This window comes from Barbatula barbatula (genome assembly GCF_947034865.1).
Source record: "Barbatula barbatula genome assembly, chromosome: 14".
Taxonomy (NCBI): domain Eukaryota; kingdom Metazoa; phylum Chordata; class Actinopteri; order Cypriniformes; family Nemacheilidae; genus Barbatula; species Barbatula barbatula.
Window position 1 is genome coordinate 11,432,473 of NC_136777.1, and position 15,999 is coordinate 11,448,471.

The window sequence follows — 15,999 nt, forward strand, 5'->3', positions numbered from 1 at the left end:
ACCATACACTGACAAGACAGAGGAGAATGTATATTAATTAAAGTCTGTATTTTGGTTTGTTTTTCGCACATAAAGCATTCTCATTGCTTCCAAAAAAAATTAACTGAGCCACTATGCACGGATGGACCAATTTAACAATGTCATGTTATGTGGTTGAGTAAAAAAACACAAAGTTTGAGTTTTGGGTGAACTTCCCCTTTAAGTGTTTCTCAGTGTCATAAAAATACTATAATATATGAAATGTGATAAATCATAAACACGGATAGAGCAAACTCTTTATATTACTCTTCATTAACACATCATGACATGCAAGCAAAAACTCATTTTTGGAATTCATCTCATCTGTTGGCGATGTCTCCACATGATACGACCATGATAAAACCAGTCCTGACTAACTCTTCGTAGTGAAAGAGGCTGGAGTCTCGTTAGAGATTGCGGAAAGTGGAAGTATTTGCTAAAAACATTGTCAGCAGGCGTTTCTCTGTGAGATATTGCAGTTCCTCTTTCATGTCTGCAATTACTCAAACATGTGTTGTCACTATGGCTCTGTGATGTCTGTAGCATTTTAAATGTTTTAAAATGTCTTTATTAATGAATGAATACAATTCTTAATTAAATAAATGTTTTGTAATGTCGTATGAAGGATTCAAGGTGTTAACCTACCTAACAACCTACAGATTTGTTATTTCTTCCATTGTCTGTCTCGGGGTCCTTTTGTCACAATGCTCTGGTTTCCTTCAGCAGGATGTCCGATTTTGGCGATGTCTTTTCCTCGGCATTTCAATTCAAACAATATGTTATCAAAGAGGAGTATGTAATCTATGTAGTTTGTCGCTTGCTCTTGGATGAGATTCCAAGGGATGTGACTCATGATGTTGTCAAGTAAACTGTTGCCGTCTACTTTAGGGGAAGTGTGTGTTATGCAAAGAGATAGAGAGCAACGTTTCTCAGAAAGAAAAGGTTAGCAGTAGCAAGCACATTTGAACAGGATCTTTGTTCTTGTTCAGGCTATACCGAGTTATGTTTCCTGAGATTGAACATCACATAAAATATGACGTCTATATTAATACTGTATGTAAAGTTTAAGTGTAGTATAGTTTTGTTACAGTTATGAAAAACGGCAGAGATCATAAAGTTATTTGTAATGGAGCATGTCTTTCTGAAGTAGTATAAAAGGACTGACCTTTAAAGTGCACTCTCCTAAAACAGTATGTTGCGTAGCGAGTGTATGATGATGAACGCAGGGATGTACCGGGCGTGTCTTTCTCACAAGCGGCGCATTCATGCTTGGGTTGGGTATAGTAGACTTTTCTCAAACTAAAACTACCAGACGGAGGCGTTGTGTGACACAAACAAAGGGGTGAGCCTTTTTAACTCCTTACCATTACCGATCCATTAATGATATGTCTTAACGCGGACTTAAGCGATCGATCGCAATAATCGACTAAAACGTCGCGCTTTACTTTTTAAAACGTACGAGGTGCGAGTTTAAGAAGCAGCGAAATAGCGAGTGCGCGCGCACTCTCCTAAATACATTAACAACAAGAACGCCAACTGGGTTTTAAATAGAAGTTTAAACAGTACGTTATAAGATATTCATTATTTGTAGTTATAAAGTAGTATCTTGGTGGAGAATTCGTTTTGAGGAATCGTGAGGCAACGAGTAGTTTGTTGGCTAGCTAACGTTAGTTATTTGTAGTTATCTAGCTGCTGCTGCTTTACGAGGCTTTGTTTTCTTATATTATCCTCATCTGTATAACAATACTGATATCGGCTGAGATTAACGACATTTTAACGTGTTATAAACGAGCACGTGATTTTGTGAGAGACTGAGAGTTGCCTTAGTAGGTGGATTTTAAAAGTAAGCTGACAACTCTGCTAATCACTAGCCACTTTGCTAACTGTTAAGAGGATGGAGTTTGGGGAAGCTTGTGAGCCATCTTGCATGTTATCACTAATGATTTCTGACTAGTAACTGCACATATGTTTCCAAGCTGTAGTGTATGTTGTTGTTGAGAGACTGAAAGCAAAACGTGTCCTCCCTAAATCATTAAGAAATTGAATGAATTGGTTAACTGACCTCCTGTGTGGGATTTGTAATGACCTTTTGGCAGTTTTCGGATCTACTTGACCTGTACATTTGAGTGAACAGAAATAACCACGGTTACATCATTTTTATTGAGATGTTTAACCAGTGTAACAGTTACTGTTTTAGTTTATTGTAAGGATCATGTAAATGTCATCATTGTTTAGTTTACACTACTGCTGCTCACTATGTAAATATAAATAACAATGTTGTAGCATCTGGCAGTTTGTATGTAGATTTAATTTAGTATGAATGGTTTGGTCATCTTTAAATACGTTGGCCCGTTTTATTGGAAGCTAACTAAGTTGCAAGCCTTTCCTGAATTTGCGATAAAAATGATATCTGGCACATTCTCATCTATTTCAATTTATGTAAAACACATGTTAAGTTAAAAAATGTTATAAATATCTCTGCGTATTTCTTTTATTTAGTTATCAAAGCTCCTTGTTCATTTATGGTACAGGTGAAGATGCACTATTACAGATATGAAAATGCCGAGGTCAGCTGTTGCTACAAATACCTCATGTTCAGCTACAACATTATCTTTTGGGTAAGTTTCATTTCATGTCAGTCGACACGCAGACCTGTCACATCTTGTGCTTTTCACTGTAAAAATGTTCCACCCATGATCTTGAAGTTCAATAACACTTTCAACCACAAACCTCCCATGCGGTTTGCTCTTGTCAATTATTTTATGTTTATTTAATTCTTTGCAAATTTACGCTCATGCAGAGATGTTTCATTCTCTCTTCATACTGTCGGTTTTTCACGACTGGGTGGGTTATTGGAAACCGTGAGCTAACACCCGCTGAGGAATTTCAGTATATCAAGACAAAAAGTCAACAGGGTATTGATGTCAGGTTTCCGGATTTATGTCAGACAGGAAACAGACTTGCATTGGCATATCTCTGAGCAGCCTGTGATGTCCTCAGTGGGGAAGCATGGGAGGAGCTTGAGGGGTTTGAACCTGCTTTCCTGTTTTCATGGCTTATGAGAATGGGTGTTGCTTTTATGCCATAGTGTTACACACGTGTTTTGCCATGTTTTAAATATGACCCATAAAGTCAACTCTTTGTTTTCTGTTTTTCTTCATGCATGTCAAAAAATACATACAAATGGAATTATTGAAAAAAGAAAGTTAAAAAAAGCTGCTGTCCAGTTTGGAGGCTTAGTCATATATAGGTCGTCATGTAAGGAGACACTCAGTTCTTTGTGTCATTGAGTGGAAATGTTGCGATACAATCTGATAAAACATGACTTTATATCTGCTTTTCAGTTGGCTGGAACAGCATTTATTGCAATTGGCTTTTGGGCTTGGAGTGAAAAGGTAGGTTTATTCAATATGCAAATCATTTTAAAATACCCACAAAACTGTGAGCTGAACTACATGACAAATTAACTAAAAGTTAGCGAGTGTTCAGAAAATGTAAGGGAAAACATCCAGTGTTTGAACTATTTATTACTTATGTTCTGCAGGGTGTGCTATCAGATCTGACACAAGTAACACGTCTTCATGGTTTTGACCCGGTTTGGGGGGTGCTGGTTGTGGGCACAGTCACTTTTATTCTGGGCTTTGCAGGATGTGTCGGAGCACTCAGGGAAAACATATGCCTTCTTAAATTTGTAAGTACCCATTTATCAAAATATACTCACAGATTAACAGTATATCAGGCCTTAATAGGTTTAGTTTGGAAACTCTTCCTCCGTTTAAGTCCCAGTCTTCTCCACAATACAAAATGAATGTTGAAATTAGTACCTAAATCTGTATAAATATGAACTTTCATTTTTGATGTTTGTCTTGCAGTTCTCTGGAGTCATTGGCTTCATCTTCTTTTTGGAGCTTACAGCTGCAGTGCTGGCATTTGTGTTCCAGGGGCAAGTTAGGGAATGGATGAACGATTTCTTCATGGCCAATGTTAAGGCTTATCGGGATGATATTGATCTGCAGAACCTGATTGACTCTCTACAGAGACTAGTAAGTCTGACAGAGATATGTAGTTATACACAACCTCCATACATTTTATATGAATAGCAGCTACCAGTAAATCACATTGTTTGGAATATATTTGTACTACAGTTCATTTTTTATAATATTGTGAAGTCCATCAGAGACACTCTAGCACGCCATTGCTAAGAAGAAACAGGTTTGTTTTAATGCTCTCTCTCTTACCGCTGGAATGACATTGTGGAGAGTAGATGAACCCGAAAGGTGAAATTAAGCGTGCAATGTTTGTAGGCGTGTTTTCCGGCTATTTTTGTTTGCAATTTTGCTGCATCCACTTACAATTATAAAGTTTTGATATATTTACAGTAGGAAATGAACAAAATATCTTCATGGAATATCATCTTTATTTAACATCCTAATGATTTTTGTCATAAAAGTAAAATCTATTATTTTAATCCAAACAGTGTTTTGTTGGCTATTGCTACCTATATTCCTGTGCTACTTGTGACTTGTTTGGTTGTCCAGGGTCACATTTAACTGTGACTGCAAAAGTGTTCACATCAAGTGTTGACGTTTCAGTCAGTTGTTTATTTTAGTTGGTACATCATATGGCTTAAAACCTGTGAAAGTGTGGTAAAAACACTGTTAAAATATCGGTAATGTCAGCCTAAAACATATTAACCTGCTTTTTTCTTTACAGAATAACTGTTGTGGAGCAAAAGACCCCAACGACTGGGATCTGAACGTATATTTTAACTGTTCAAAGAGTAATCCCAGCAGAGAGAAGTGTGGAGTGCCCTTTTCCTGTTGCGTCAGTGACCCTGCTGTAAGTAACTCTCTAGTAAAATGTTTTTCTAAACATGCTGTGCATAGTGGAAATAAGTCTGTTTAATGTCATAGTTGGATTTGCAAAATTACCTTTTCAGTTATCATGAGCCGCTGTCCTTTCTTCACAGGATACAGTGGTGAACAGTCAGTGTGGATATGATATTAGATCAACTGGCACAGCGGTGAGTGCAAAATGCACATTTCATCTTGGACTTGAACTTGGACTACAATAGTTGACATAACTGACAAAGTTCTGCTTTGGTCATCTTACGGATGAATTGTGGAGATTGTGAAATAGTGTGTTGCTTCAGAGAGTGCGGAAAAAGTCAAACGTTTGTTAGCCTTCAGAATACTAAGCGAAAACAAATTTAACATATCATTTTAAATTCATAATTACAAAAATGTTCAGTATTGTTTTTCAGCAGCAGTGTAAATGGCAAAGTGACATTGATAGAGATATTTTATGCCGGTCCTAAATTTCTAAAAATATATATTTTTTTTGAATTAGCGTCTGTGTATGGTTAATCCGTTCTCCTGCTGTCCACTCATAATACATTTTTTGTCTACATTAGGGAAATTGCGTTTAGGAGAGCAGAATAAACTTGTATATGATACTGTGTTTCAGGTTGCTGCTTTAAGTAGACTTTATTACCTTAAAATGCTTCAAGAAATATTGAACGTCTCTGTGTAGATAGGGTCATTTGATGTCATGTAAACTGTTTACATCTTGGCTTTACAGACCCAATGGACCAAAACGATTTATATCAAAGGATGCATCATAGCTTTAGAGGAGTGGCTTCCACGGAATCTGTACATTGTGGCAGGAGTCTTCATAGTCATATCGCTATTACAGGTACTGGATGTGCTTGGACTGTCTCAGAACAAATAATACTGCATGTAAAATATTTTAGCTGGATGTCGCCCTCAACACTGTTACTTTCGCATAGATTTCAAACATGCAAATAGTGATTGGTTTTAAATTCATAGCAAGTCTCATGTAATGATGAATAAAAGGCTACCAAGAGATATCAACCAGCAATTATTAAAATATATTAAGATACTCAACAGTATGTCCTCTTCTAAAACAAATCTGAATCCAATGTTGTGCATTTTTCTACTATCAGATGGTGGGAATCTTCTTGGCAAGGACGCTGATCGGAGATATTGAAAAGTCCAAATTTAATTATTACTGAGCTGACTTGACTCTTGTAGTGGCTGGAGACCAGTGTATAGACAAAGATGTGGTGCACGAGGATATGCTTGGAGAAAAGGGACTCCCTTCTCTGGACCACATCTTCAACATTTCTGAAGACCATATATTGAATACACAGTTGCCTAGTTCATTTGGATGCAGTCACACGTGTGCCTTCTCTTCTTGTTTACCAACAGGTCCACTTTCTTTTTTTGTTGATAAAAGCTGTTTGTATGTTTTGGGATAATTTTCCACCAAGCATGAAAGATACTGCCACATGATGAAACCTTATCTCAGTAGATATTCAATAGACAAATCTGACTTGAGGTGTCAGGAGAAGCAGTTTGGTCAAGCTTTAATAATTAAAATGTTTTTGAAAGATTGTTTCAGAAAACTGCAGTAAATACATTCCCTTTTTCTTAGTAACTTAGTTAAGTGGGTTAGATGTGTTTTATTGATGCAGATACTGCATTTAACAAGTTGTCACGTGTCAATGGAGCATGTTGTTGAGAATGCATTTGAGTAGGTATTAAATGTCGGCTAGTTTCGAAAGAGCCCAACAGATAATCTTACCTTGTAATGATGTTGAATCATTTTAGCTTCAGCGTCGTTCCCCTCATGTTTGCTGAAGTCTAATGGTCATCTAATGTTTTTGACCTTTACACAAGTACAGATGTCAACATTGCCTTTGAGATGCCAATACTTACCTCCCTTTTTCTATTTTATCTAATGACTTGGTATACAAATGCAGGTTGTGCCTTTGTTCAAATATTTAATACGTATTTTCTACTATGTGTTATCAGAATAGAATTGAATTAGCTTTTTTTGTGAAAGTTTCGGGTCAAATCTTTATTTTCTAATTGCAAGCCTAACAACACAAAGTCCTACTTACAACACATTATATAATCAGTGATTATCAATATTAATATAACATAGTAATTTGACTAAATATGCATTCTAATACTTTCCTGTTACCACCTGACCAGGTTCTCTCTAACCCAAAGTTTTTCCATTGTATTCTGAAATAATTTGACCTCTGAAATGGACATTGATGCAAAGAAGAGTTTAGTTATTATCAGTTTAGGGTGCACTATTATAATTCTTTGAGGTGTGTATGTCTGTGCCACTGTGTAGTGTTAAGGCTTGATAGGATAGAATTTTAACTGAAATGCAGTAAAATCTTTTAATGGCAAAGCCCTCAATTTTCATGAAGGGATGTTTTTTGTTTGTTGAATCATGTTATTTGTTGTTAAATGTGTGATAACTTTGTAAATATTGTCATAATACCCTTCGTCATTTTTATATTCAATAATAAATGAGTTTAAGGATAATTATGTTTTTTGGCGTTGTCAGCCGTTTAATGGAAATATGTGTTGACGTACTGCTGGTATTGTCACAGTTTACATTTCAGATGAATGTCAAACTAAACGTAATATTAAAATTTAAATAAATCTTTGTAAATTATGCACATATCTAAACAACTTTGAGAAATATGCAAATTATGTTGTTTTGTGCTGCAGGCAGTATTACTTAAGGTGAAAGTTTATTCACCATGCGTGTCAGCGATGAGACTTCATTATTGTAAGAGGAATGTTTTTAATAATGCCCACAAATCTTTAAATGTAATGTGTACATTTTTCAGCCAACCACTTGTGTCTCTTTTACTATTGAAGATTTGATGGGTTACAAGCACAGTCATTCCATAGAAACCTGGGATTTCCTGCTCAGTGGTGATAAAGCAGGATTGTGATGCCAGTAAATTGGCCGTTTCAGGGTCACCTCTGCATTAGATTTAAACCTTTAAACATAAGTCCTGAAAATAAGGCTCACTTTTCTGGCAGGATAGATGGAGTGGGAACATATTGTGGGCTAATAAAAAAGAGAATATTCATTGTCCCTCAAGGAGGTCAACATTCTAGTTCATTTCAATGGGCACTCACTTCTGGGCATGTGCCATTCTGGCACCACAAAACCACACCCACCCTTCACCAGTGACTATCTGACCTGATGTTAAAAGCAGCAGTGAGGGAACAATTCAAGTCATGCTTTAAACAGCAACATGTCGCTATAAATTTGCTGATGTAATCAAATATTATATTATGGTAACACAAGAGTTCCTGTTAATGGAGAAGGTTATTTTATTTCTCTAGGCTGGTGTCATATCTGGTCCACAGTAGCCATCTGAACCTGACACGAACATTTTGGTTGGATAAGAGGAACAGAAAATGTCGATCATAGAAAAAAACTACCAACGTTATGATATGAGTATAGATGGTGGATGCGGTTTTCCCGGTGTTGTTTAATCTGACCTTTCCTAGTCACAGTAGGGGGCTTTTAATACATTGTTTCGCACTGTTTTCTTTACTTACACAGCAATATCAATTTGCAGCTCATTCGCTTCTCGACAGCAGAAAACAATCCTTTGTTTTCATGTAGATTTACGCTTGCATTACCTATGTGCAAAGTAACAGCAAATGAAACGCTAATGGAATCTCAGCCACAGCGTCAGAAAGACCACTGATCCATTGAAAACATGCAGTGTGTATTTCCTTTACATGAAGCTAGTTTGCATCCAATTTTTCAATGGGTAGGAAGTCACTAAGTCAGAGGCAGAACCAGGTTTATATCTTATAAGATGGGTCATAATTTGTTGTCTTGTTTTGACCATGTTCCGTCATATGAGTTATGAGAAAAGTCCTCCAAAGTCTGCAGAAGGGCCAGTCCGTATGCAGGCCTCCAACAGCAGTTCTTTCCCTGTGGTAGTGATGACTTCCTCCTAAGGATTGGCATTTTTTAGAAATATTCTGTTATCATAGCTGAGAACAACAGTGCATAGATAAAAATGCAGAAAAATAGATTTAGAGATTGCATACAATGTGACAAATCTATTTTACATATTCAAATATATGTGTCAAATCTGACCTGGAATAGCGAGACAGGCTTTCATACCCACATTCTAGCGTATGAGGATAAATCTGAGCTGCTTTCTATTTATTTTTGGTTTCGTTCTGCATGTTTTTCTAACTGAGCGTAAACTTCTAATTTATATATATATATGTAGACAGCTTTCTTATTTATTTTTAGCATATCGCAGAGGTGTGAGGGAGGAATGCTGACAGTTGTATAACGTGGCTTGCATTTGCATTTAAGTAATGTCAAAGATTTCACAGCTTCCGGCTTTTGCAACATCATATTTAACAGCTTCCAGACAGTGAAATATGTATCCATGGTTACACAGACTATGCTGTAAAGATGTGTGGCATGTAAACACGGCAGAGCAAGCTCTCAGTGTTTGAAAGTTGCCTTCGTGCAAACAGTATTACAGTATTTGACACAGGAACAGTTTGTCTTCTAGGCTGTTTTCAAATATTGTGAATATTTCTCACATGTAGAAGAGGATTAAATTTCTAGCATCTGGTCATCTGAGTTTATCATTAGCTATATTTTGAAAATGTAGCATCTGATGCAACATGCTTATTCTCTGTATGTCTACAATTGCAAACCATATTTTTGTTCAATTTACTCATCTTTTAATAAGCAAAGCAGAACATAACCCTGTAACCTTAGTTACATCCTGCAGTATATCTCCCCCTGCAGGTGGGATGCCACACAGATTGTTTCCTGTCATGACTACTATATTTTGTCATTTTCAGTTGTGCTATACGAAGTTGTAACTCTCCTACCTTGTGGAAGTCAATGAGGTCAGCAAGGGTGGCATGACGGTTTTGGTCCACACCCAGAAAGCTGTAATAGTCCCCTGAAGCATCGATAAGGAAATGTTTGAAGCCACTGGTGGTGCGGAAGGACAGTGTGTAGCCCCATATCCTTTCACTGACCCGAACCAGGAAAGAGCCCTCGGTAGCATTCATAAGTAACCTCTCAGAATCATCTCGAGAGATGATGCCTTCAAGTTAGAAATCATGACATTACTATAAACTTTCAGAGCATAATACTTCCATCTATAACATTATCTATGTTGTATGTGTAAAACATTAATAATCATTATTATTTGTAAACTCAGCAAGCACTAGTTTAAGTTCTCTATTTTACTGTGCACTGTAAGGAAGTTCGCCCAAAATAAAAATATCTCGTAATTGATTTACCCAATCACAAAATAAAGGTGCTTTAAAGTTCTTCACAGCGATGCCATAAAATAAAACATTTTGGTTCCACAAAGAACCATCTCTTTCTTACTTTTTTTTTATAATCTGAAGAACAGGTTCTACAGATGTTAAAGGTTCTTTATGGAACCAAAAGGTTCTTCTATGGCATTGAACAACCTCTTGAAGAACATTTTGAAGTGTATGTAAAACCTGTGTATGACTTTTTCTTCTGTGAAACGGAAAAGGAAGATATTTTGAGAAATGCCTCAGCGGTTTTGTGTCCATACATGGGAAGTCAATGGGGTCCAGTGTTGTTTGCTTACCAACATTCTTCAAAATGTCTTCTTTTAGGTTCCGCAGAAGAAAGTCATACAGGTTTGAAATAACACGAGGTTGAATAATTTATGCCTTTAATTGTTATCCAGACCCACAGATTTTGGTTTAAATAAACTGAGACACCTCCTAGAATGTTTGAAAAGTACTTCATATACAGGTATTTCACCATGAGTTATCTTGTTATCTCTATAAGATTAGCCATCAGGTGTGATGCAGAAAGTGGTATAGTGTGTTGTTTTCTATGTATCTGTACCAGCAGTGGTGGTGTAAATTTACACCTTGGCTCTATGAATGAGTATGAATGAGTGTGTGTGAGTCCCCTTATCAAGATGCCTCTATTCATTCCTAGACTGATACTGTATGTATCTCACGCTCCAATGACATTTCCAACACTCACTGAGGCTATTAATCTGCTCTCGTGTCATTTAACCAGGAGTCACACACTCTAACCCATTTTAACATGACAAAGCTGCAGGGCTCACGCCAGTAATTAGCCTAGCAAAGCCTTTGAATTATTGAGGACACCCTTCAATTTCTCTGCCCTGTCTCTGCCTGTGTACAAGCAGACACAGACACACACATCACTGCTCTCCATCTGCTGGTTGGGTAGTTTCTGGTTTCTAAACAGTGACATGTATTCCACACTCCATTTCTTTCTCCCTGTCGATCTGTGTTGGTAAATGTCTTCATACTAAACGTTTATGTTTTCCAGTTTAAAACTTACAGAATGCTTCGCAGTCGTGTTGACATTTGGCAAGTGCTTGTTTCATTTGGGCACATGGTAATTGATTTGAATGTATTGTAATTGGAAAAACAGCACCAGAAAGGTCATGAAGAAACCTCACCGTGGAACCATGGGGCGATATCATTTTCGTTTCTTTCGTATCCAGCATTTTTAGGTTTCTGCTCTTCGCTAAACCAGAGCATAACTGACTCCCTGGAACTGGGTCGCGGTGTTCGAACCCACGCAGGACTGATGGGAAACAGAAGCACTGACTTATAAAGTCAAATAATCATAATATGTTGTATTATTGTTTAATAGTCTCTGGAATTCTCGATTCTGATTGGTCAATCAATATTTGCAATAAACTCGTGTGAGTTTGATTGACAGGCGACCAGGCGAATCATAATTTTACAGGGAAAACTGTTATTTGGCAGAAAATCTCTGTTTCTTTTACGGGATATTTCTTTCATTACGTGTAAGACGTTACGTTTTTTGGAAAATATTTACATGTTGTGCCTTTAATTTATCCTAATATAGGGCTACTTTTTATAAACTCATCCTAGGGCTAATAACTATCCTTACCCATCAGTTAATGGCTGCTTTGCTGTTGTACTATGTCTGCGGCTTTGCCTTCGCCGGTACAAAGGTGGTTCTGCACGTTGAAGGCCAGGTCTGGGTCGATCTTCATTGTTGGTGACTGAACTTGCGGACTGTTCAATGAAAGTACTGTGTCTCCTGTGGGGGTTTTCTCTAGTCACGTGGGCTTGTTTCTGGAAGTGGCCACTCAGGCATGCCACATGGCCTTTCTCTATGGCCCGTAGTGACTGACGTTTATATTCATCTCTTGCCCAGCGGGCCTTTCTTGTCATCTCTTCATCAGCTGCTTTGGAGCGACGCACTGAAGAGGAAGGAAGGTGATAAAAAGGTGAAAACATGGAGAAAGTAACAGGTGAACTGTAACTTTCCTACTATGGTAATCAATGGTGGTCAAGAACTGTTTGCTTACAAGCATTCTTCCAAATATCTGAAACATCTGTGTTCAACAGAGCAAAGACATTTATACAGATTTGTAACAACCTGATGGTGAATAAATGAAGACAGAATTTTCAATTTTGGGTTCTTTTAAGTATGTGTTAAGAGGTTTATAAAAAACATGAAAATGCATTTCTTTTCTTACATTGCTCCTCCCACTCTTTATCACGTTGCTCACTTTTGATTCGTTCCTGCTCCAGAGACATATAAAGCTGTTTTGCTCTTTTCTCCTCTGCACGTCGTATTTCCTCTTCTTCCTTTTGCCTTTCTTCTTCCTCTTGTTTCTGAGCGAGATAAATAAACACTTTTTGATAGATAAAGTTCACGTGTGTATCTGAGACTAATGAATTAGCACCAGTGGCCCATTAGCTGTGTTGAAATGGAAATGATTTGGTTGAATAATTAATCCTGGAGCACACAAACACGTGGCTGTATAGTTGTTTGAGATACTTAAGCCGTGTAATTATCACCATAAAGTAATTACCAGTGAGGTGTAATGTGGAAACCAACACTCATTGACTCAACCACTAGAGTCATCAGCAGTGGTCAAAAAAACATTCACACAGCTGCGGTTTTGGCAGTTGTGATTATTGCCGTTTATCAGTGGTGCTTTGAGTTTTGGCGGTAAGACTGTTCGAAGACTGGGGGTTGTTTAAATGATTAGTAAGGGGGTAATTCACAGCTAAATAACCTTGGATATCTCACTGCAGTCACTGTTTGTAGAAATCACATCATTAGATATTTTAAGGGTGCTGCCAGTTGAGAAAATAGCAGGTGTGGATGAAGCAACACGTATGTTGTTTACTAAATATCTTTTTTTCTTTGATTAAATCTGTCCTGACTATTTTTAATTGTATTACTGGCGATGGAACACAGGGTAAAAGCTGGTGGGGTGGAAACTATTTCCAAATGGTGTTTAGAAAAAGGTCAAATGTTAAGAATTCCTTCACATTGGTACAGAACATCCAACTTATGTAATGATAACATTTCAATGAATCCTCTTTTCTTTTTTCTGTTCCCTATGCTTTGGCCTTCTAGTATATTGTCAACAATTCCTTAAGGATTGTTGTGAGAGAAAACGCTTCAGTTGAATGACTCTGCACTTTCCGATAGATGATGATCTGTGGGCTGTGATAAATGAGCTCTTTAATATTTGACAAGTTTCTTTAGACGGTCTCATTATCAGGCCGCAAATCATCTCTAACCATCAAGGCCTCATCTGGCAATTTGTGGTGTGAATCTAAAAAATACGGCCCTTCCGTCACCCTCGCATGCCCCGGCTCCTCCCACGTTTAACCTTTTCCCTCTCTTTGAAAATATAATGCCATCAGTGTGGCTTATGAATAATCAATTATACGGCATTGGAGATGCCTTTAAGATCTAAATACTTTAGGATGAATTGAATTCTCTTTTCTTTTTTCACAGCCAGACTCTCATCTTTCATGCTTTTGGTCTTGTTGAATTACCATGCATTTACATTTTACACATTATTTTACACTACAACATAAATTCTGCTTTTTACTTCAAAAGCAGGTGGTGTTTGTAATGCATTTTCCAAGCGATAAAGTCCACACAGTGACAAACAAAAGAACTATAGATTGTTTCTGAAAACTAGGAACCCACATCTATCATCTCTAGTCTTTGTTGGGTTCAGATTGAGTATTGATTGCTTGGTTGTTTTCATCACTGTTCTCTGTCTCTCAGAGAGAGGACAGAAGTACACAGGGCTCACTAGCACATACAGAAGCCATACAGCATGCTTCCCTTAATGCACCACACTATTTGCAAAAATGGAACGAAGATGGAAAACAACATCTGTCAAATTTGGCCTTAAATGTAGACAGCATGAAGATTTATTAAAAGTAATTGATCTGTAGCAGGGGTTCTCAACCTTTTTGACTCCAAGGCCAAACAGTATTTAACAATATTCAAAGGTCCCCCTCCTGCTCACAAAAACTCCTTTGAGCGTGATATTAACTAAAAAGTGTTTATTCAATATAAAAAAGAAATATCTTGGTTTTTACTTGTTTTGAAGTGAATTTCAATCCTCGTGTCTAATTTTTAAATATTTGATATCCTGAGGCCCCCTTACGGGCCGCGACACCCCTGTTGAGAACCACTGATCTATAGGATTGTTCTGTGACTATCACTGCTAGCCTGTCCATTTTCCATCATGGATCGTTGTGAAACACGATTTTGTGTTGTTGAAGGTCACAATATGCCAGTGTAGTTAGAAGTTTGAGAGGTTTGTTTATCAATCACCTTTAGCATCTCTCGTATGCGTTCCTCTTCCTGTTTGGCTGCTTTCCTGTCTTCTGCTTCTTCCTTCCACTTTCCTGCGACTAAGCGTGCCTTCTCTTTTGTGATGGCGTCTCTGAACTTCTGCTTTATCTCTGCTTCTTTCTTCCGCCTGAAAAGACCAAAGGTAAGAAGGTAGAAAATCTTTTCAGTAAATAGGAAAATACTTTTAGAATTCATGCTTTTGCGTTAAAAAATGTTTTGCAAGGGCACACTCCTCACAAGGGTTAGGAGAAGTGAAATACAATTTTTGTTTGAATTAAATATCTTTTTCCATTTCAACTAATCAAACTCTTAAGCTTTTAATAAAAACAAAATAACAACTGGTGTACTGTAAATATTGGTCTCAATACTCACCACAACTCTTGGGCTTCTAACTGAGCCTGACGTCTGGCTCTCTCCTCCATCAGTTCTTTGACAATAAACTCATAAGGTTTGTCTCCAGGAGCCTCTCCCATGACCCAGACCCACACATCACCATCACGGCCCTTCATCCACTCAACAGTCTTCCTGGTTTCTGGAGAAACAAATAAAAACAGGGATCATTCTTAGAGATCACCAGCCTAGGGATCACCAGCTTAGGGAAAACCAGCCTACACTGTGTTTCTTTAACCACAATGTATTTAAAAAGAAAATTAAAAAAACAATCTATAGTTTCTTCATACAGTAGTTCTGTTCCAAAATCTATTGGTGCATACTGATTATAAAAACAGAAAGTTTGGGCCTATTTAGTGTGATCCGTTATAATTAAACTTAATTTTTTAAAGTAATGTATAAAATGTTTATTTGTAATCAGTTCACTTAATTTGGGTTTTCTTTGTGAAGGATAACTCATTTCAGAGGCTCGCCAAGATGACGTTGCTTTGGAGAGATACTCAATTTTCGAACAATTGCCTCGAAATGCATCTCACTAGTTTCACAATGTCATAAAACTGCTTTGAGTCATTCAAAATAATGTATTCTATAATGATGCATCCTATAATTATAAAATAAATAAAAGACCTTCAGGTACAGTGTAGGCCTGGAAAGGTTGTCTTGTTGGACCCACCATCTCTATCCCTGGGCATGGGCGTCTTTTCCCAGCTCCCCTCCTTGCTGTCATATTCCATCCAGCGTCGCACCTGCTCCTGACGTATTTTGTAGAAAAGAATATGCTTCTGCTCCTCGTTCAATTCAGCCAGAAGCTCTGGATCTACAAACATGTCTCTGAGGATCTGTTGCATCATCCTGGACTGCCAGAATCTCCACGCTATGAGCACTCTGGAAGAACAAATTGTATTTGGAGCAGAATGTTTCGCAGCCGATCAAGATGTTAACTAACATTTCAACATGTGTGCAATAGCCCACAACTTCATGAGTTGTTCTTCAAAAATAAATGCCCTCGAACAGTTTCCATGTGATTTTTTGTTGTAACCACAAGCTGTTGGTTTAGAGGCAATACATTTTAGTAGAATA

At 37.5% G+C, this 15,999-nt stretch overlaps 2 protein-coding genes across 5 annotated transcripts; one reads left to right on the forward strand and one right to left on the reverse strand.

Moving 5' to 3' along the window:
- Positions 1-949: 949 nt before the first annotated feature.
- Positions 950-7,695, forward strand: tspan14 (tetraspanin 14). 4 transcript variants are annotated; one of them, XM_079472339.1, is made up of 9 exons: positions 950-1,360; positions 2,550-2,636; positions 3,363-3,413; positions 3,563-3,709; positions 3,891-4,061; positions 4,732-4,857; positions 4,988-5,041; positions 5,599-5,712; positions 5,984-7,695. In XM_079472339.1, the coding sequence occupies exons 2-9, from the start codon at positions 2,556-2,558 to the stop codon at positions 6,050-6,052; spliced, it is 813 nt and encodes a 270-aa protein (XP_079328465.1). In that variant the 5' UTR covers positions 950-1,360; positions 2,550-2,555; the 3' UTR covers positions 6,053-7,695. The 4 variants fall into 4 exon arrangements, with proteins under 4 accessions (XP_079328465.1, XP_079328468.1, XP_079328467.1 ...); XM_079472342.1 differs by having other exon boundaries at positions 1,200-1,360; positions 2,518-2,636; positions 5,984-7,526; XM_079472341.1 differs by lacking the exon at positions 950-1,360 and adding an exon at positions 1,381-1,580 and having other exon boundaries at positions 5,984-7,576.
- Positions 7,696-8,173: 478 nt separating this feature from the next.
- sh2d4ba (SH2 domain containing 4Ba) lies at positions 8,174-15,770 on the reverse strand (the record flags this gene model as incomplete). Its single annotated transcript, XM_079472383.1, has 8 exons — positions 8,174-8,827; positions 9,735-9,955; positions 11,336-11,463; positions 11,797-12,112; positions 12,392-12,530; positions 14,509-14,656; positions 14,902-15,061; positions 15,593-15,770. 8 exons carry the CDS (start codon positions 15,768-15,770, stop codon positions 8,735-8,737), a joined length of 1,383 nt encoding a protein of 460 aa, XP_079328509.1. The 3' UTR covers positions 8,174-8,734.
- Between the last annotated feature and the right edge of the window lie 229 nt (positions 15,771-15,999).